Here is a 21,575-nt window from a genome sequence, read left to right as displayed (position 1 = left end):
ACGGGTGTAGGGTTTCCTATATGGGGGTTGGACTAGATGACCTCCACGGTCCCTTCCAATTCTATCACTCTGTGACAGTCGGTTATCTATCCCTTGTACCAACCAGGCATTTCTCCAGGCACATGTTTCCAAGATTTTGGGAGTTTCCCCCAAACCGGCTCCGCGAGGGGCTTGATGGTGACGATTTGGGGTGGGGGGTGTCAACATAAGCCCATCTAGAAGCCCTCCGCTGATGCCTCAATGCCCCCCCCCCCATTTTTCAGCCCTGGTTTCTTCCTCTTTGCGTGGGTGCTGGTGGCAAAGGGGGGCTTCGGGGGGGACCCCAGACCTCCATCCCTCTTTCCTTTGACCTCGCGGAGCTGCGCATCGTCCGCAGAAGCAGCGACTCTCAAACAGGGGTTGGGTGGGGGGCTGCCTCGTCCCCTTCGCTCCCCCGGACTCAGGAGACACCTGGAAGCGTGCAGAAGTGACTTTCGGGGTGGGGGGCTTCTTGGCGGTCCGATCCGGAGTCGCCGTCGGCACGGCCCGAGTTGCCACGTGTGAGACGGTGTGTCTTTCAAGCAGCCAAGGAAGCAAGCGGTCGTCCGAGGGGTCTTCCCCCTCCCCGTGGTAGGGGAGGAACGCCGAGTGGTCACCTGCCACTGCCCTGGTCACCTGCCCTGGCACACGCTGGCCAGGAAGAGGTTGACCTTCCCCCGCAGGAAACTAGAGTAAACGCTGAAGAGTTTGGGCACCGTTGGCACACTCAACGTCCGAGGGAGGGGCTCCACCGCGGGGCCTGCCTGTCAGAGAGGAAGGGAGCAAGGTGAGACAAGGAAGGGCGTTTGGGGCTGCAGTCCTTGACTTACGACCACAACGGTGCCTTCCATTCCCGTCGCTAAGCGAGACCAATTTTTCAATGATCTTTGCCCCGTTTTTCTTGCCAAAGGAATCGCCGCTCTTGTTATGTGACATAGCACCGTTGTTAAGTGAATCCAGATTCGCAGCAGGTACTTCAACTCCCAGGATGCCCTGCAAAGTCAATCCATTGATTTTCCTGGGGCATGCTGGGAGTTGAAGTCCACGTCTCTTAAAGGGGCCGAGGTTGAGAAATAGGGAAGCAAAGTCCTGGGGATGCGTTTCCTGCCGAACCAGCCCCCCTGTCCCTGATGCCCCTGGACAAGGCGTTGCCTCTGAGCCCGTGCAAAGGGCCCTCCCAGCCCAGCATGTCCTCACCTGGGCATTGTGCCTACGCAGAATCTCACGGATGCTCCTCAACCCGCTCTCCATCACCTCCAGCTGACGAAGGAACGGCTGCATCCGGGGCTGCTGGCTTTTGACTTGGCCGACGGCACTGGACAGAAGCACCTGGCCACTCCACACCTCCCAGGCCTGCCTGGACCTCTGGGGCAGAAAGAGGAGGGGGGAAGGAAAGAGAAGGCGGTCAGCCGCCGGGCCGTTTCCTCGCCATGGGGCTCCCGCACAGCTCAGATTCAACTTACGTCCATTGCTCGCCAGTCAGGAAAATTCACCCGCGTGTCCGACACCGTCACCTGTTCGGGTAAGTTGCAGGCGTCTTCGCAAAGATCCACCTGTGGGGAGATGGGACCAGGGGGTTGGACTAGATGACCTCCGAGGACCCACCCAGCCCCAGGATTCTATGGTTTGATTGCTTGCAACTTCTGGAAAGTTTGGAGGCTCATGGCATCTCCTGCAACGTCCGGCAGCAGCCAGCTGAGACGGGTACAAGACTGCCCCTGCCAGGGTCTGCCCTTCCCTGAGTCACTCCCGGGGTTTAAGTGTTGGGTCGACTTTGCTCCTCTGAGCAACGGGAGGGTTGGGCTACTCCGAGTGGGGGCGGGCAAGGAGCAACAGGCTCTGGACTTACAATGTCCTTCTCCATCTTGCCTGCGTCTCGGATGAACTTGTTCATGACGCTCTGGTCACAGACGGGCTGGGCAGGGGCCGGGAAGGCCGGGTCCAAGGATGCCCACACTAAGAGGAGTAGAATCAGCCCTGCAGGGGGAGCGGGGAGGAAGACGGGAAGGCCGCGGTCAAGAAGAGGCCAGGGGTAGCCGAAGAACGACGGAAGAAGAGAATAAGAGAATAAGAGAGTAAGAGAATAACAGTGTTGGGGTTCCAAATAGCACCCCAAATCAAACGAGAGTCCAAGGCAAAGGATTGCTCAAAGTTCCAGAATAACAGAACAAAAGAATAGCAAAATAACAGAACCACAGAATAACCAAAGAGCAACAGTATAACAGAACAGAACAACAGAAGAACAAACGGTAAGAATGAAAGAATATAAAAACCGAATGAAAGAACAGCAGGACAGGAAGGGACCTTGGGGGTCTCCTAGCAGACGTTGCCAGGTGGGCAACCAATTTCAGGGGGGCAGGGGGCTCCCTGGCTGCTCTCCTTCATCTTTTGGCGTCCCGGGACCCCTCTGTCTCTGCCCCCCATGCTAAAGACCCCGCCTGGCCTTCTCCCTTGGCCATCTCTCCACCACCATGCCGGACTTAAGAATCGAGCTGGGGGTCACCCTCAACCCCAGGACTGGCCAGCTGGATCCCTGACCTTCCTGGCCCCAGCTGCCAAACGGGGCCTTTCCTCCCCCCATTTCCTCGCCTTGCAGCCGCTGCTCCTACTCCTCTTTTTCTCACCTCCCCTGCCCCACGCGCCCCCTTCATCCCTCACCTCTCGGCCTGCAGTGTTGACAGATTCCTTATCAGGCCATTCCTTCAACGCTTAACTCACTTGGTTTCTCTCCAGGGGGGCCAAAGTCCACAGCGGTCAAACTTGGGAATATGCGCAAGATTTTTCCCACATCCTCAGCTTGGGGCCACCCGGGCAGCGTCTGAGCTGCGGGGCTCCCAGAGGGCATGCAGACGAGCCTCGCTTTCCTACCTGCCAGGAGAACCACTGCGGCAAACCCACCCACTCGCCATCCTCTTGGACATGGGCGAATCCCCCTGAATTCAGACCCACTTCAACAGGGGGGTTGTGCCCCCTTCCTTCTGCTTGCAAAGGGGGAGATTATCCCCGAAGCTCCTTGGCAGGGACAGTTTTCACTTCCCTAAGCTGATGACCACAAAGAGGGGTAGGAATAGGGGCCCCTCCGGCCCTGCTGGTGGTCCCCCAACTCCGCAGCCTCACAGACACACACACACAAACGCACTCCTGATTTAAATGCCCGATCTTCGGTCTTCCTCGCTGATGCTTGGCCAGGTGTACCCAAGGGGTTAACTCTGCCCACCCCATCATTGAAACACTGTGTTCCCATCCCAGGCCCCCTCCATGCAGGGGATGTTGGCCACCCTCCCCCCCCAAAGACCGTGGACTTTGATGGATGGGAAGGGCGTCCGCGCGGTTTCCCCGACAGCCAACCTTTTTGGCTGGTGCCCAGCGCCATCAATCACCACGGCTGGCACGGCGGGGCTGCCCTCCCTCTTGCCAAGCTCTGAAGCAACACCACTTACCAGAGATCCCCATAGCCAACACTTCATGGTCCCAGTGACTACCGGACCCCTCTTGCTCCACGGCTCTCCATCGACGGCCGGCGGGGACGGCTGGCTAAGACGGGGGCTCTCTGGCAACGTGGGCACGGGTCGGTCCCCTTCCTCACCTCCGCTTCGCTCCTCAATGTGCCAGGGGAGTGCGGCAGGGGCCACAATCCAGACGGCCAGGTGAGTTCCAGAGGGTTCCTCTCCCAGCCAGCCGGGACTCTGCTTGACCGGACGAGCCTCTCCAGAACTTTGCTCCCTGCTCCGGCGTTCCTTTGGGGTCCCGGCAGCCCCCTGGCTGTCTCAGCTGCCCCTTCCTCTTCCTCTCCTGGGGCTGAGAAGCGATGGAAGAGACCGCCGCCCCGTCTGGAGTCTTGCCCGGTGCAAACCTCCCCACCCGAGTTTGCAGGAGACCCCCTGGCTCACCTCCTGCAGACCCCAGCCAGCAGTTCCTGAGCTGCGACACCAGGCGCACGAGGCAGCGCGGTTAATGTTTCATCCGCTGCTCTCTTTGCTCTGCGTCCCAAATGCCTTCTCTCCCCCCCCCCCCCACCCAGCAGCACACCAGGCACCCTTCCTTCTCTGAAGGGAAGAATGTCACTGGACCGGCCCAGGGGGGGAGATGGGCAGTGTCCCTCGGCCGGACAGGCGGAAGTCAAGGGGGCTTTCTCCGCCGGTCGCACCAGGGCTCCGTGAAGGGCCATGCAAGACGCAGCACGTCTCCCTCTGGCCCCCCGCCAGCCACAGGTTAAGGCCTGGAAGGGGAGAAGGTCAACGGCTTGGCAGCCGGCCACTGACCGGTGCCAGAAAGCAGCCGAGGATGGCCCGTTTCCTCCCCACGGACACTTCGAGGAGGAAGAGGAGGAGAAGGCACCTTCTGGCCAGGGGCTCTGGGTGGTGCAGCTGCCAGAGGGGGCCTCCTGCGGCCTGGGACTCCCCTCCCTAACTCCCCCACCTCTGATCACACAACCCCTGGCCCTCAAGCACCCTTGACCTTTTGCCCTCCTGCTGAAAGCCCCTTCTTGCTGGAAACGCCCCCGTGGTGGGAATATGCCCAGGTGGGGTGGGGGGCAGGGGGCGTGCCCTTGAGGGACAGAGCCCCTGTAACAGTGGTGGGGCTGTCTTCCCTCCCCCAGGAGAGTCATTCCCCCCCTCCCCCCATGAGAAGGAGAGATGTGGCCCAAAGCCGGTTTCCCAAACCTGGGTCGTGCCAGGAATGTCTGAACGTGCCCCCTTCTCCATCCTGCCCTGGCCTTAAGCGTTGCCCATTCCAGCAACTCAATTCAGGGAAGGGAGGGGGGAGACCCTGCCAGAATTAAGTTACCTTAATTCTACTTTGAGTTACTGTCCTTCACAATTTCGTCCTGCTTTTGGCCTGGAGTTGCCACAGGGTGGTGGAGGGGAGTAGAAGTTGGCAAGAGAGGTCAAGTTTTGGCCCAGTTAAAACGTCCGGCACTTGCTGTCCTCTCCTGTCCACTCCATTTCTGGTAAAGGCCATTGATGTACACTCATGTGGATGGCTGAGCAGGCAGGGCTTCCTCAGAAAAAGGGGGCTTGTTCTTTGGGGCCTGGGGACCAAGCTGGGGGGGGGGGCTGACCTCAGAGAGGCCGGCGGTTGGTTGTCTCGGCAGCTCTGATGTGGGGGGCCCCGGGGCGTTTCCTCTGCAGTAGCCCCCAGAAAACCCCGCCTGGAATTTGCACGCTTGCTGGGATTCTAGGGCAGTGGATGGCAAACGTTTTTTGCCTCGGGTGCCAAAAGCACAGACGTGCACACTATCACACCCTCCCCGCATAATTTCATGCCCCCCCTGCGCATGTGAATGTGACCCCACCCCACCCTGCTGCACCGCGCATGTGCGCACGGCTTTCTTGGAGCCTGGGGAGGGCAAAAGCGGACTCCCCCACTTCCCCCACCCCCCCTGGAGGCCGGAAATGGCCCATTTTCAGACTTCCGGTGGGCCCAGTGGGACCAGCAAAAAACAGCTGAAAATGATGGCCGGAAATCAGCTGGCCAGCGCAGGCGTGCGTGCTGGAGCTGACAGGGCAATGCCTTGGGTGCCACCTGGGTCACAGGTGCCGCAGGTTCCCATCACGGTTCTAGGGGGAGGGGGGGTGTCTTGGGGTCTTTTGAGTGCCAAATATCTCACTGCGGGGTACGAGTGTGGCTGTGGCAGAGTTGTGAAAAGTCAAGCACCTGGGTTAAGTGAGAGACCAGGATCAGTCCACCGTAAACGAAACTGCAGAGAGTCCCTGGCTGACAACCACTCGTTTTAGGAGCAACGGCTGAAAAAAAGAGACACAAACGTTTTTCACACTTAGGACGGTCGTAGCATTCGCCTTGGTCACACGATCAAAATTTGGACGCTCAGACACTATTTATGACGGTCGCCGTCTCCCCGGGGTCACAACCCCAAACAAATCCCCCAAATGTCCTCCAGGGTCTCCCTCAAAACGATCTTCACTTGTGCAATTGCACTTAAAGTGATACCACTTTGGGAGTCAGGAGGAGCTAAGATTCTTTGTGTTGGTGCACAAGTGGGAAACCTTTAAAAAGGGGCAGAGGTACACATGACATGGAGAGCAGGTTCCCCCCTCCCCCCAACCCCTCTGGGGTCCAGATTCTGCTCAGCCCCCATTTGTTTGTTTGTATCCCAACTTTTATTATTGTTACAAACAACTCAAGGTGGCAACTTTATTCAAACACCTTTTTTCCTCCTATTTTCTCCACAACAACAACCTTGTGAGGTGGGTTCGGCTGAGAGAGAAAGGGACTGGCTCAAAAATGAGCCACACGGCTTCCGTGGCTAAGGTGGGACTAAAACTCACCGTCTCCGGGTGATCAGTTCAAAGTCACCCAGCCGGCTTTCATGAATGTGGGAGGAGGAGGAGGAGGAGGAGGAGGAGGACGAGGATGAGGACGAGGACTGTGGGGTCCTTTACAATACAATACAATACAATAGTAGAGTTGGAAGGGACCTTGGAGGTCTTCTAGTCCAACCCCCTGCCTAGGCAGGAAACCCTATACCGTTCCAGACAAATGGCTATCCAACATCTTCTTAAAGACTTCCAGTGTTCGGGCATTCACAACTTCTGGAGGCAACTTCTGTTCCACTGATTTAATTGTTCTAACTGTCAGGAAATTCCTCCTAAGTTCTAAGTTTCTTCTCTCCTGGATTAGTTTCCATCCATTGCTTCTTGTTCTGCCCTCAGGTGCTTTGGGGAATAGTTTGACTCCCTCTTCTTTGTGGCAACCCCTGAGATATTGGAACACTGCTATCATGTCTCCCCTAGTCCTTCTTTCTCTTAAGCTAAACATACCCAGTTCCTGCAACCGTTCTTCATATGTTTTAGTCTCCAGTCCCCTAATCATCTTTGTTGCTCTTCTCTGCACTCTTTCTAGAGTCTCCACATCTTTTTACATCATGGCGACCAAAACCGAATGCAGTATTCCAAGTGTGGCCTTACCAAGGCCTTATAAAGTGGTATTACTTCATGTGATCTTGATTCTCTCCCTCTGTTGATGCAGCCTAGAATTGTGTTGGCTTTTTTGGCAGCTGCTGCACACGGCTGGCTCATATTTAAATTCATATTTTGTGCTCTCTGAGCTCAGTGGTTTTCTTGTAGACGTTTCACGACCCAACTAGGGAACCTGATCAGTGGAAGGGAGGATGTGGCTTGCAAACCCCCAACTAACTGGGATCAATGATGTTACTTTATCAGCTAATGAAATGTCTATAAGCAAACCACCAAACGGAGAGAGAATCAATTCCACAGACAGATCCTCTCCGGTTCTTAAGCATCCTAAATCTCACATGAAGAAGAAGAAGCCAAAAGCCAACATGGGTTTGTCAAAAACAGATCGTGCCAGACTAATCTTATTGCATTCTTTGACAAAGGGACAAAATTAGTGGACCAGAGGAATGCCGTTGATATAGTTTACTTGGACTTCAGTAAGGCTTTTGATAAGGTAGACCATAACCTACTACTAGATAAAGTAGAAGAATGTGGGTTGGACAGCATCACCACCAGATGGATTCGTAACTGGCTGACCAACCGCACTCAACGTGTAGTCCTCAATGGAACTGCATCTACATGGAGGGAGGTATGCAGTGGAGTCCCCCAAGGCTCTGTTTTGGGCCCAGGACTCTTCAACATCTTCATCAATGATTTGGATGAGGGAATAAATGGGGAACTCATCAAATTTGCAGATGACACCAAGCTGGCAGGAATAGCCAACACTCCAGAAGATAGGCTTAAATACAGAAGGATCTTGACAAACTTGAACATTGGGCACTATCTAATAAAATGAATTCAATGGTGAAAAGAGTAAGGTTCTACATTTAGGCAACAAAAATGAAATGCACAGGTACAGTATAGGTGGTACCTTCCTCAACAGTAGTAACTGTGAAAGGGATCTTGGAGTCCTAGTGGACAACCATTTAAATAGGAGCCAGCCGTGGGCAGCAGCTGCCAAAAAAGCCAACACAGTTCTAGGCTGCATCAACAGAGGGAGAGAATCAAGATCACGTGAAGGGTTAATACCACTTTATAATGCCTTGGTAAGGCCACACTTGGGATATTTGCATTCGGTTTTGGTCACCACAATGTAAAAAGGATGCGGAGACTCTAGAAAGAGTGCAGAGAAGAGCAAGAAAGAGGATTAGGGGACTGGAGGCTAAAACATATGAAGAACGGTTGCAGGAACTAGGTATGTCTAGCTTAAGAGAAAGAAGGACTAGGGGAGACATGATAGCAGTCTTCCAATAGCTCAGGGGCTGCCACAAAGAAGAGGGAGTCAAGCTATTCTCCAAGGCACCTGAGGGTAGAACAAGAAGCAATGGGTGGAAACTAATCAAGGAGAGAAGCAACTTAGAATTGAGGAGAAACTTCCTGACAGTGAGAACAATGAATCAGTGGAACAGAAGTTGCCTCCAGAAGTTGTGAATGCCCCAACACTGGAAGTCTTTAAGAAGATGTTGGATAAACCATTTGTCTGAAACGGTATAGGGTTTCCTGCCTAGGCAGGGGGTTGGACTAGAAGACCTCCAAGGTCCCTTCCAACTCTGCTATTGTATTGTATTGTATTATTGTATTAAGAAAAAATTGATTTTTCTCATCCTGTTGTTTGTGCAAGAAACAAAAGGCCCATTCAAACCAGGTTTGTTTTCAAAGTTGGCAACTTGAAGAGGTGTGGATATTCCTCTGGCTGGGGAATTCTGGGAGCTGAAGTGCACCCATCTCAAAGTTGCCAAGTTTACCCATCCTGACAGTGACCAATGAGATGCACAACTGGGAGGACTCTGACGGCAACAAGTCCCTACACACGGAAACGCACAACCTTTTGGATGGGCCTCCAGCTCCCTTCTGGGTCTGTGGAATCTCCAGGGAAAGATCCAGTGGGTCCCCCCAGGAAGGGATCGGTCTCTTCCCTTTCTCTGCATCGTTGGAAGAATTCACAACTAAAAGTCAAAACCAAATTAATTTTGCCGAAAAAAGAAAACTTGCCATTTTTGCACCGGCCAGAGAGAACCGGAAAGAGCGGCCGGAGGAGAAGCACAAAATAGTGGCACCAGTTGTGCAGGTGGAGCAATCCATTTGAGTGTGCACTCGCTTGGACACACACCTCCACGTGCAAGATGAGCCATAAACACACACCGCCAGGCAGTCTGGTCACACCAGGCCAGCCTCTCCATTGTTCGGGCACTTCCGCCCCCAAAGATGGAAAAACCAGATGGCTGCAAGTGTGGAAACAGCACACACAGACACACACAGACACACAAACGCACACAGAGGAGTTTCCCCAAGCCAGACACTTCGGATGCTGACGCTGCCTCCAAAGGCAGCCTGGCTGGTGCATACGTGCCCCGAGGCCACAGGGCAGGAGGCTGCCAGGTCCCAGCCCCCCCCAACTCTCCCTGAGCCCCATCTCATCTCAGCTGGCTGACCCCCCCCATCCGGCATGGCACCCCCAAAGGCCTCTCCCTTCCTTCCACAGTTATGCCCATTATTTCACAGATGGGCATTCAGGGGTCGTCCCCCCCCCCCCCGTCAGTTTGACCCTTCCTGCTGGGCTGAGCAGGAGCTGAATTCAGCAGCCAGGCATCTGGGCCAAGTCGCTAGTCCTCATGAGCCCTTTTCTCCTGGGTTTTTTTTTTCTTGGAGAAGAGGGCCAAGCAGCATCTCCCCTTAAATACAACCTGCTGCTTGTCCAGCGCTCAAACCCCTCCTGGAAAGTCCCCCTCCCCAGAAAGCCCACCCACCCACCTACCCAGGATAGAGGCTCTGCCCCCTCTACTCCCCTTGCTGGCGGCTGCCCGGGCACTGCCCGCTCCTACAACTCATCCCATTATCCCTAGCACCCAGGGGTGCCACCCCCCCTCCTTGGGCTCTTTCGGGGGGAGGAGGAATCCCTTCCCTTCTGTGCGCCCCCCTCCTTCTCCAGTCTTGCGCCGCTGGTCCGGTGCCAAGGCTGGGCGGCCGCCGGGCGCTCATACGTGCCGGCTCGCACTAGCGCAAGCCTTGATCCGCCGACCCGGCGGCCGGCCCGCATCGATCCTGGCCGCGTCTCCAAACAGGCCGGCTCGCCTGGCGCCAGCGGGAGTGACAGATCAACCAGCCCCGGCCGGACCTCTGACCCTGGCCCGGCTGGACGGAGCGCGCGGTCCCCCGGGAGCCGCCACTGCCGGTGCGGCTACCTGGCCTGCGCGGCGCTACCTCGCAGGTGCCCGCGCGAGACCCTCTACCCACCCAGGACCCTTCAGCTCCCACCCACCCCCAGTTCTCCTGGGGCAGGGAAGACCCCGTAGGCATCCCCACCTCAAGAAATGCCCGTGGGAATAAAGGAGAGGAGGAAGGAAGGAAGGAAGGAAGGAAGGAAGGAAGGAAGGAAGGAAGGAAGGAAGGAGAGAAGGGAGGGAGGGAGAAAAGGAAGGAGAAGGAGGGTAGAAGTAAAATAAAAGAGGTGTAATGGGATGGTAAGCAAAGCAATCTCGATTATGTATCTTCATTTTTTTTTAATATGGAACAACGAATGTTTAAAAGTGTTAAAATAGAAGAAGAACCATGTGAATGTGTAAATATACCTAGGAGACTAAAAATAAAAACTTTTCATTAAAAAAGAGAGAGAGAAAGAAATGCCCCCGGGGGATTCCTTCCGCCCTCTGCGCGCAAACCCCAGCATGGAAGGCAGAAAGACAGAGATCTCTGGGCACCTGAATCCACCAACAGTGCCCCAACCCAGCTTATAGTGCCCGAAGGGTATTCTAACCAGGAGCACCTTTATGCCAGGATGGGGGTTGGGGATGGGGGTGAGAAGGATGGAGAATGCCAGTCCCCCACTCCAAGCAGGCAAGAAAGTGTGTGTGTGTGTGTGTGTGTGTGTGTGTGTGTGTGTGTGTGTTACATCTGGCAATGTCTATTTCGCGCACACCAGCACCCCCAAAAAGTGGGCTCTTCATTGTGTTATAACAGCTTCCTGCATTTGCCCCAAACTCAATTGATAAATACACCATTTGCATCTCTACATATAAGTCTTATATAACTCTAACTCTAACTCTATCTATCTATCTATCTATCTATCTATCTATCTATCTATCTATCTATCTCTATCTATCTATCTATCTATCTATCTATCTATCTATCTATCTATCTCTATCTATCTATCTATCTATCTATCATCTATCTATCTATCTATCATCTATCTATCATCTATCTATCTATCTATCTATCTATCTATCTATCTATCATCTATCTATCTATCTATCATCTATCTATCATCTATCTATCTATCATCTATCTATCTATCTATCTATCTATCTATCTCTATCTATCTATCTATCTATCTATCTATCTATCTATCTATCTATCATCTATCTATCTATCTATCATCTATCATCTATCATCTATCTATCTATCTATCTATCTATCTATCTATCTATCTATCTATCTATCTATCTATCATCTATCTATCTATGTTGGCCTTGTTGTATTCGGGTCTTTCCCCATGTAAGATTGAGATTGTCTTGGCAACATTTCAGTGAGGTTCCACTCGCCAGCTTCAGGCTGGGTTTTGGGCTTAAAGCGTGATTGGAGCTGCTGTCTTTCTATAAATCTTGGTGTGTGTGTGTGTGTGTGTGTGTGTGTGTGGAGTGCTAGCTTTGTTTCAGTAAGTGGATTGATTGGATGTGTGACTGCATCATGATTGGTAGATTGGTGCTGATTGGTGCTGGCTGTGTGCCTATTGTTGTTTCGTGTTATAACAGCCTGGGTGGTGGGTGTCAATCTCAATCTTGCATGGGAAAAGACCCAAATACAACAAGGCCAGCATTTATTTATTTATATATATATATATATATATATATATATATATATATATATATATATATATATATATATATATATATATATATATATATACATACATACATACATACATACATACATACATATATATATATATATACACACACACACACACAAACACAATATCAAGAGAGCCTTCAACACTGACCAAAAAATAGCCAACATCTTAAGAAACCCCAAAGACAAAATCCAGCTAGAAAACCAAGGAGTCTACCAATCATGATACAACCACACAACCAATCACTCCACTTACTGAAACAAAGCCAGCACTCCACACAACCCCATCAAGATTTACAGAAAGACGGCAGCTCCGATCACGCTTTAAGCCCAAAACCCAGCCTGAAGATGGCGAGTGAGAACTCGCTGAAACGTTGCAAAGACAATTTCAATCTTACACGGGAAAAGACCCGAATACAACAAGACCAGCATACCTACACCCGTGAAAATCTACGAAAACAAATATATATATTGACAGATAAAAGAATCACAACGGGCATGTAAAAGAAGTGCCATGTGTTGCAAAGATGTGATGTTTGCATGAACAAAACGAAAAGTTTTAAAAAAAGAGAGAGAAACGTGCCATTGGTAGTCATTCCTGTGTCATGACTGGCCTTCACACTTAGGGCAGCTGTGAAAAAGCATCTGGCAGCTAATCTTCACATTTACAATCTTTGCAGAGCAAAGGAAAGCAGAAGTAATAAGGGCAGTTGCAATTTCACTTAGTAACCGCCTCGCTTAATAAACTGAACTGCTGTTTTCCCTCCAGAATTTGACTTCTTAATTTTATTCCCACAATAGTGCTGTGTAATATGTCAGGGTAACTAGTCCCAAAGACAGCCCAGCGAGCTTCGTGGCAAAGGGAAAGTTTAATCCACGTCTTCCCAATCCTCAAAGCAAGCCTCTACTCACTCCTCTGTGCTGTTTGTTGCAACGTACCTCTCAGTTCACACTTGCTAAAGGACTCCTTTGTTATTCTTTGTTTGTCCTGCAGACGTTTTATTGCTGAACTAGGTAACATCATCAGATATAGAAGGCAATGGGGTTTGCAGGGAGGAGGAGGAGGAGGAGTGTGGAATCCTGAATGCTCTCTGAACTTAGAATAGAACCATGGAGTTGGAAGGGGCCTTGGAGGTCTTCTAGTCCAACCCCCTGCCTAGGCAGGAAACCCTATACCGTTTCAGACAAATGGCTATCCAACTTCTTCTTAAAGACTTCCAGTGTTGGAGCATTCACAACTTCTGGAGGCAACTTCTGTTCCATTGATTAATTGTTCTAATTGTCAAGAAATTTCTACTCTAAGCAAGTTCTAAGTTGCTTCTCTCCTTGATTAGTTTCCACCCATTGCTTGACTCCCTCTTCTTTATGGCAACCCCTGAGATATTGGAAGACTGCTATCATGTCTCCCCTGGTCCTTCTTCTCATCAAACCAGACAGAACCTTTGTTGGGGAGTTTGCAAACTTGGTTGTTTTCTTGCAGACATTTCGCGACCCAACTAAGCAACACGATCAGTGCTAGAAGAGAGTGGTGTTTGCTCTGTTTATGTACCTGGTGAATTGGGGGAAGACAGGGCCAAGGTGAGACCAGCCAAGCCTTGTGCAGTTCTGAAATATTTGAAATATCTGAAGCTTTTGGGGGGTGGGGTCGGACCCTGGCTGGCTGGGGGATTCTGGGAGTTGAAGTCCACCCATTTTCAAATGTCCAAGGTTGAAAAAAACAGCCCCAGGGAGAGTCCATTCAAAGGGATTAAGGAAAGGAAGGGCCGAAGCCTGGACATAGGGGGGCCCCAGGCAGCCCCATGGCACAGCAGCCAAGCCTTGCCAGGGGTGGCCCAGAGGGGCATTTGGGGCCATTGATGTTGGCTTAAGAGGTGCAGGTAGACAACAGGCAGTCCTTGACCATCACTGGAGGCTTTGAAGAAGAGACTGGACATTTGACCATGGAATTAAAAGAAAGAGAAGCCTTGCATTTCTATAAAATATGGAATAGAATTTATCAGTGGCTAGAAAACAGAAGCCAAAACAGGAAATAGGAGTCTTTCTTGGCGGTTTTTTTTCTAAACTAGTATTGAATAAAAATTAACCATAGTTACTGATTACTATCAAACTGTAAGTATTGACTGCAATGTAAATATAATGGTGATATGAACAATCAATGTTATTACAAGTGTTAATACGACTGTTATTACATTATTAGAAAAGTTAAGACCGATAGGAAGGCAATCGATAGAATGGAGAACTACAAAGGCTAAAGAATGTGGGTTAGACAGCATCACCACCAGATGGATTGGTAACTGGCTGACCAACCGCACTCAACGTGTAGTTCTCAATGGAACTGCATCTACATGGAGGGAAGTATGCAGTGGAGTACCCCAAGGCTCTGTTTTAGGCCCAGTACTCTTCAACATCTTCATCAATGATTTGGATGAGGGAATAAATGGGGAACTCATCAAATTTGCAGATGATACCAAGCTGGCAGGAATAGCCAACACTCCAGAAGATAGGCTTAAGATACAGAAGGATCTTGACAAACTTGAACATTGGGCACTATCTAATAAAATGAAATTCAATGGTGAAAAGAGTAAGGTTCTACATTTAGGCAACAAAAACGGAATGCACAGGTACAGTATAGGTGATACCATACTCAGTAGTAGTAACTGTGAAAGGGATCTTGGAGTCCTAGTGGACAACCGTTTAAATAGGAGCCAGCCGTGTGCAGCAGCTGCCAAAAAAGCCAACACAGTTCTAGGCTGCATCAACAGAGGGATAGAATCAAGATCACGTGAAGTGTTAATACCACTTTATAATGCCTTGGTAAGGCCACACTTGGAATACTGCATTCAGTTCTGGTCGCCACGATGTAAAAAAGATGTGGAGACTCTAGAAAGAGTGCAGAGAAGAGCAACAAAGATGATTAGGGGACTGGAGACTAAAACATATGAAGAACGGTTGCAGGAACTGGGTATGTTTAGCTTAAGAGAAAGAAGGACTAGGGGAGACATGATAGCATTATTCCAATATCTCAGAGGTTGCCACAAAGAAGAGGGAGTCAAACTATTCTCCAAAGCACCTGAGGGTAGAACAAGAAGCAATGGGTGGAAACTAATCAAGGAGAGAAGCAATTTAGAACTGAGGAGGAATTTCCTGACAGTGAGAACAATTAATCAGTGGAACAGCTTGCCTCCAGAAGTTGTGAATGCCCCAACACTGGAAGTCTTTAAGAAGATGTTGGATAGCTATTTGTCTGAAACGGTATAGGGTTTCCTGCCTAGGCAGGGGGTTGGACTAGAAGACCTCCAAGGTCCCTTCCAACTCTACTATTGTATTGTATTGTAAGATGAAAGGCGATACAGAAGGCTGAATAACTGCTTTTATATTGTTACGCTTGTCTTGTTTTGCCTTTCTTTTGTGGCTGTTGTGTTTTTCTTTCTGTTTTTAAAGGTAAAGATGTTTAATAAAAACTATTTTGGGGAAAAAAAGTGAGACTGGACAGTCACTTGCCTGAAATGCTATAGGATCTGCTTGAGCAGGGGGCTGGACTAGATGACCTCTGAGGTACCTTCCAGCTCTATCCTGACTCTGATTCCATAGGCAGGGCAGAGATTACTCATTGGCTGAAGAGATACAGGTGTACAAAGGTAGTCCTCCCCTCACCACCATTCATTTAGTGACCAAACGACACCGATAAAGGTGACTTATGACCATTTTTCACAGTTACGACCTTTGCAGCTTTCCCGTGCTCAAAATTCAGAGCTTGGCAACCGACTCCTATATATGACGGTTGCAGCATCCCGGGGTCATGACCTTCTGACAAGCAAAGTCCATGGGGGAACCAGATTTGTTTAGTGACTTCGTGATTCACTTAGCAACTTCAGGGATTCCCTTTACAACTGTACCAAAAAAAATGGTCATAAAATGGAGCACGACTCACTTCACTGTCTTGCTTAGCAATGGGAATTTTGGACTCCGTTGTGGCCGTTAGTTGAGGACTACCCATAAACTCGCATTTTGAGGAACTGGGCTCTTGAATGGCAAAGGGCGAAGGGCTGTTTCTCAGGGCAGGGAGAAGCGACGGTCTCTAAGCAAGTCGTGGCATCACGGGAAGCAGCTGGAAGGCAGAGGGACCCAGGCGGGGCCGTTTCATTGCCACCTTCCCTTCCAGTTTATCTCACAACAATCCTGCAGGGTTGGCTAGAATGGAAGAACTGAAGGCTAAAGTTTGAATGGCAGAATCAAGAGTTGGAAGGGCTCTCGGAGGTCCTCTAGTCCAACCCCATTCAGGCAGGAGACCCTATGCCATTCCAGACCAGTGGCTGTCCAGTCTCTTCTTAAAAATCTCCAGTTTGGTGGGTCTGTCTGTGTGTTATTAATGTGCCTGTGTAAATATGTATTTCCTTTGAGAGCAGGCAACAGAATTTCATTTTTAATATGTGCCAGTGTGGACACAGTAAACAATGACAATAAAAGTTATCCTATCTTATCTTCTGGTGGCAAGCAGTTCCACAGGCTAATTGTTCTTGCTGTCAGGAAATGCCCCCTTATTTCCAGGTTGCTTCTCTCCCTGATTACTTTCCACCCGTTGCTTCTTGTCCTGCCCTCGGGGGTCTTTGGAGAACAGGTTGACCCCCCTCTTCTTTGGAGCAGACCCTCAAATATTGGAAGCCTGCTGTCATGTGGCCTCTACTCCTTCTTTCCATTAAATGAGACATATCCCACTCCTACATCCATTCTTCATATATTTTTATCCTCCAGCCCCCTAAATCATCCTGCTTGCTCTTCTCTGCCGTCTTTCCAGGGTCTCCACGTCTTTTTTACACCATGGCGACCAAACGTGGCTGCAGGATTCCACGGGTGGCCGTACCAAGGCCTTATAAAGTGGCATTAACACTTCACGTGGTCTTGAATCGATCCCTCTGTTTGCAAAGGACTGAAGAAGCTTCAAAATCTGGGAGCCTTCAGATGTGGTGGATCACTCTGGGTGCCCACCTGGACAGAGGTGGGGGGGGAAGCGCCCCTCACGCAGGAAGGAAAGCCCTCCTCTGCCCATCAGCGCAATTCCCGGAGGGCTCAAGATGCCAGGGCAGCTTCTGGCTCCCTACCAGCCTCTTATCGGCAGTGGCACCTCAGGCCGGGCAGTGGAAAAAACGCTATTTCCGGCCAGCTGAGATAAGGCTGTCTTCTCACACGCAACCTGGATGACACAACGCTCTTGCACAACAGCAGAGGTCAACCCCTCCCGCCCCCCCCCCCACCCCAGGAAGAATGCGGGAATTCCCTCCAGTGGCTCTCTCCACAGCCAGGCACCTTCAAGCACACAAGGCAGACTCCAATCCCCATCAGTCCTTGGTCAATTTAGAATTTAGACTTGTAAGACTTGGAGAACTTCAAGTCCCAGAATTCCTCAGCCACCAAACGTGGCCACTTTGGAAGACTTGTGGACTTCAACACCCAGAATTCCCCAGCTAGCTTCCCCCCCCCCACACTTTACTGAAATCAAGATAGGTTCACCGCATTCCCACTATCTATGATAAAGTTACCCTACCAAACAATGTGATAAATTAGTCAAGGCATGTAGGTTCTTGCCCCATCCATGCTGAATTCTGGTGAAGCCTTGCTGGCTGGGGGAGTCTGGGAGTTGAGGTCCACAGGTTTTGAAGTGGCCACATTTGCTGAGTGAGGAATTCTGGGAGTTAAAGTCTTAATGCAGCCAAGTTTGCTTGCTGAGGGATTTTGGGAGTTGAAGTCAACAAGTGTTAAAAGTGGCCAAGATTGGAGCCCTCTGACTTAAATTCTCACCGAACGGAGAGACCTCCTCCCCCAGGGTGACTGACTGATGACCCTTTTCCTGTTGAGAAAAGGGGGAGCCAACTTCTCTATAGGGGACACAACCCCTCCTTTCCCTTTAACTGCCTCCCCCAATAAAGGCCAGGGGTCTTGAAGGTGCAAGGACCCCTACCCAAGCAGGCGTTCCTCCGGAGAGTAATTTCGAAGCCACAATGTCAATTGGGTGGGTGCGTCTCCCCAACGACCTGCTGGGCCCTCAGGCTGCCAAGGGCTCCCCCCCCCCCCCCAGCGGCTCTGGGGCTGCTGATTGAGGCCACCCCTTAGTTGGGCTGGGAGGAATGCAGCAGTCCAGGTACCCCACCGCTTGGGGGCAGCTACCAAGGCCCCCCCTGCCCAGGCACCTCCTGGGGCATGCAACCTCAGGGAAGGACGGGCAGGGACCCCTCTTCCATCCCAGAATTATTTTAGGCCCCCCTCGGACTTACCCCCCATTGTTGACCCCACACCCCCAATCCCCTGAACGCCACGCATGGAATCTGGAAGTGGGGCTCCATCTAAAACACACTCCGGTTGAACGGTAGGATCCTGGGTGGTCTCTGAGTTGGGTGGTTTTTCTTGCAGACCCATCATCAGTGCTATGAGGGAGGGGGGATTGTGGAGGGCTGTGGGATCCTGAGCTTGTTTTCTTGGGGACATTTCATGACCCATCGAGGTAACCTCACCAGTGTTGGAAAGGAAGGAGATTTTCAGAAAGGAGGAAGAGGAGGATGCCAACCACCACCTTGGGCTCCTTCCTGCTCCCTGAGCTGGGTGGTTTTCCTGGCAGGCGTTTTCACGACCCATCTAGGGATCACCATCAGGGTGACCATCACCTCCCCCCCCCATGACACCCCCTAGTTGGGTCATGAAAGCGCCTACAAGAAAACCACCAAACTCGGCACTTGGGACCCCCCCTCATTTCAACCCTGCCCTACAAAGACTCCCCTCCATGGGTACATAGGGCTTTTATTCCAGGGTTGGGGGGGGGACACAAAGATGAGAGCCCCCTCCCCTCAAGTCTTCTGGGGGCCCCTCCAAGGAGCCCCCAGGCCCTCCTCCTCCTCCTCCGCTGGCTACTCGGGGGCTGCGCGCAGGACGCGGATGTGGATGGCGGAGTTGTGCCGGGCGCGGGCCAGCGGCTCCTCCCGGTCGCCCTCGGGCTCGGCGGCGTCGGCCAGCTGGACGGTGGAGGTGTTGGCGGCCAGGCGGAGGGCACCGCCTCCCGTGGCCTCCAGCTGCAGGGCGATGTTGATGGCGCGGTTGATGGCCAGGCCCAGCCCGTGGATGCAGAGCTCGGCACAGGCCCCGCCGGGCGCCAGCAGCTTCTGGCAGCGGCTCAGCTGCGCTCGGAAGTCCGTCTTCATGTTCACGTAGATGTCGCTGCGGCGGCGGGGCAGGCGGCGGGGCGGGCGGCGGCGCAGGGCGTGCTCCGGCTCACTCGGGGGCCCCGGCTCAGCCATGCGGCCCTGCGGGAGAGACGCCGATGAAGGGAAGGTCGCCTGGCTCGGGACCCCCCTCCCCTCCCCACCTCCTGCACGAAGTGGGCTGGGGGCGCCCCCCTGCTCACCCCCCCCCCGCTGCAGAAGCCCACCGCCCCGGCCCCCGTGCGCTTGCAGGAGGCGGTCTGGGGCGCCCACCTGTTGAGCCACCCATCCAGGCTGCAAAGCAAAGCCCCCCTTCCCCCGCCTGCCGCCCCCGAGGGTCCCTCCTGCGGGTGGGGCAGGAAGGCTCCCACCGACCTCCGGTCCCCGCGATCGCCGCCGCCGGAGGGAGACGCGCACGTGGTCCGCCGGTCGGTGCTGAGCCGGAAGTCCGGGTGGAAGGCGAGTGCGCGTGCGCGGAGGGCTCCGGGGCGCCCTCTGGCGAGGGAAACGCGATTTTTCTCCATCTTGCTGGAAAGGTTTAATTTCTGTAAAAAGCTTTAGAAGCTGCAACTTTCTCCCTTCCTGAAGCAATTTATTTTCATTTCATTTCATTATTTCATTATTTCATTATTTCATTATTTCATTATTTCATTTTATTTTATTTTATTTTATTTTATTTCATTTTATTTCATTATTTCATTTCATTTCATTATTTCATTATTCCATTTTATTATTTTATTTTATTTTATTTCATTATTTCATTTCATTATTTCATTTCATTTATTTCATTTCATTTCATTTCATTTCATTTGTTATTTTATTTTATATTTAATTTTATTTCATTTCATTGTTTCATTTCATTTCATTTGTTTTATTTTATTTCATTATTTCACTTCATTTCATTATTTCATTTTATTTTATTTTATTTCATCATTTCATTTCATTTATTTTATTTTATTTTATTTCATTTCATTTTTCATTTTATTTTTGATTTCATTTCGTTTCATTTATTTTATTTTTTATTTCATTTTTTCATTTCATTTGTTTTATTTTATTTCATTATTTCACTTCATTTCATTATTTTATTTTATTTTATTTCATTTCATTTATTTTATTTCATTTCATTTTTTATTTTACATTTCATTTCATTTTTTTCATTTTTTATTTCATTTCATTTCATTTTTTATTTCATTTTTTATTTCATTTTATATTTCATTTCATTTCATTTCATTTTATAATAGATGCAGTCCTTGACTTACAACCTTTCATTTAGTGACTGAACAAACAGCACTGAACAAAGTGACTTACAATGACCGTTTCTGACCGTTTTTCACTCTTATGACCACTGCAGTACTATTATCCCTGTGTTCACATGATCTGAATCCATGCACTGGGCAACTGGCATGTACTTATGACAGTTGCAGTGTCCCGGGGGGGGGGGATCACGTGATCCCTTTTTACAACCTTCTGACAAGCAAAGTCAACGGGGAAGCCAGACCTAGTTAACGACTGTGGCAAGAAACGTCATAAAATGGAACAGAGCTCCCACTGTCTCACTTATCAATGGAAATCTGACCCTCAATTGTGGCTGTAAGGTGAGAGATACTCCCCTCCTTCCTCTTCACATTGTGTGCCAAATGCTTTCCAAGGGTTTGAATGGGAGGCAGATTTCTCCTCTTTCCTCTTCACAGCAACCCTGCGAGGTGGGATGGCCAAAGAAATGGCCCGAGGGAGTGCAGTGCCCACACAGATACCTGAGCTGGAATGATGGGTGCTGTAGTCCCAACCCTCCTGGCATGGGTCCCTGAGTCGAGGGCTCTGGGCTTTTGAACGGGGTCCCCACTCGCATTTCGATTCTCGTCTGAATTTTTTTAGATCCACGTTTTCAAACATGGCCGCTTGTGGACTTCATCTCCCAGAATCCCCCGGCCGGCAGGAACTCTGGTTTGTCCACCGTTTGTCCTCGTGTTTCTGTCCTTCAATGGCGACCACAGAGAGCAGCACAGCCCCTGCGAAAGGGCTTCAAATTGAAGGGCTAGAAATTGAATAAAGTTAAGTTCAGGGTTTTGCCCTGACAATCGGGCGAGAAATGGGTCGCCCCTGAGAAAGTGACCGGACCCCCGCCTGCCACACTTGCAAATGGATGGACCCACAAATAACTGGACAACAGAGCTGGAAGGGACCTTGGAGGTCTTCTAGTCCAACCCCCTGCACAAGCAGGAGACCCTATGGCTAACCCCGAAAGCGCACACTCACACCCACAATGCAATGCATGCGTGACACCCCCCTCCGCGCCCCCAGCCCCTGTGCATGGGTGTGTGACATCCCCCGCCCCCCACATCTGCGTGTACCACTCCCCCATGCTCCCCCTTCTCTCCACACATGCATTTGCCACCCCTGGTGCCCCGTTTTGGGCATAGCAGGCCTCCCTCAAGGCTCCTGGGACCAAAAACGGGGCGCGGGGGGAGGGCCATCCCCCCATGCTCCCCCACATGTGCACAAGACCGGCAGCCCCCCCTCCCCACATGTGCATCTCTCGCATGCATGG

General features: G+C 51.1%; 2 protein-coding genes across 3 annotated transcripts; both read right to left on the bottom strand.

Annotated features, from left to right (window-relative positions):
- Window positions 1–650: 650 nt before the first annotated feature.
- On the bottom strand, window positions 651–1,882 carry LOC309381825 (erythropoietin-like; the record flags this gene model as incomplete). The annotated part of the gene is made up of 4 exons (XM_081933109.1): window positions 651–782; window positions 1,216–1,383; window positions 1,482–1,571; window positions 1,868–1,882. The coding sequence occupies 4 exons, from the start codon at window positions 1,880–1,882 to the stop codon at window positions 651–653; spliced, it is 405 nt and encodes a 134-aa protein (XP_081789235.1).
- Window positions 1,883–18,612: 16,730 nt separating this feature from the next.
- LOC309382255 (ribonuclease P protein subunit p20-like) lies at window positions 18,613–19,493 on the bottom strand. Of its 2 annotated transcripts, none has more exons than XM_081933844.1 (2): window positions 19,403–19,493; window positions 18,613–19,129 (listed from the first exon to the last, which is right to left on the bottom strand). In XM_081933844.1, exon 2 carries the CDS (start codon window positions 19,121–19,123, stop codon window positions 18,737–18,739), a length of 387 nt encoding a protein of 128 aa, XP_081789970.1. In that variant the 5' UTR covers window positions 19,124–19,129; window positions 19,403–19,493; the 3' UTR covers window positions 18,613–18,736. The 2 variants fall into 2 exon arrangements, with proteins under 2 accessions (XP_081789970.1, XP_081789971.1); XM_081933845.1 differs by having other exon boundaries at window positions 19,301–19,424.
- Between the last annotated feature and the right edge of the window lie 2,082 nt (window positions 19,494–21,575).

Source organism: Natrix helvetica (assembly GCF_964273705.1).
Source record: "Natrix helvetica genome assembly, chromosome: Z".
NCBI lineage: Eukaryota > Metazoa > Chordata > Lepidosauria > Squamata > Natricidae > Natrix > Natrix helvetica.
This window is presented reverse-complemented; position numbering and strand designations above follow the sequence as displayed.

Bases quoted from the DNA above. Each gene is read 5' to 3' on its own strand.
- LOC309382255 (XM_081933844.1), bottom strand. From the start codon at position 19,123: ATGGCTGAGCCGGGGCCCCCGAGTGAGCCGGAGCACGCCCTGCGCCGC.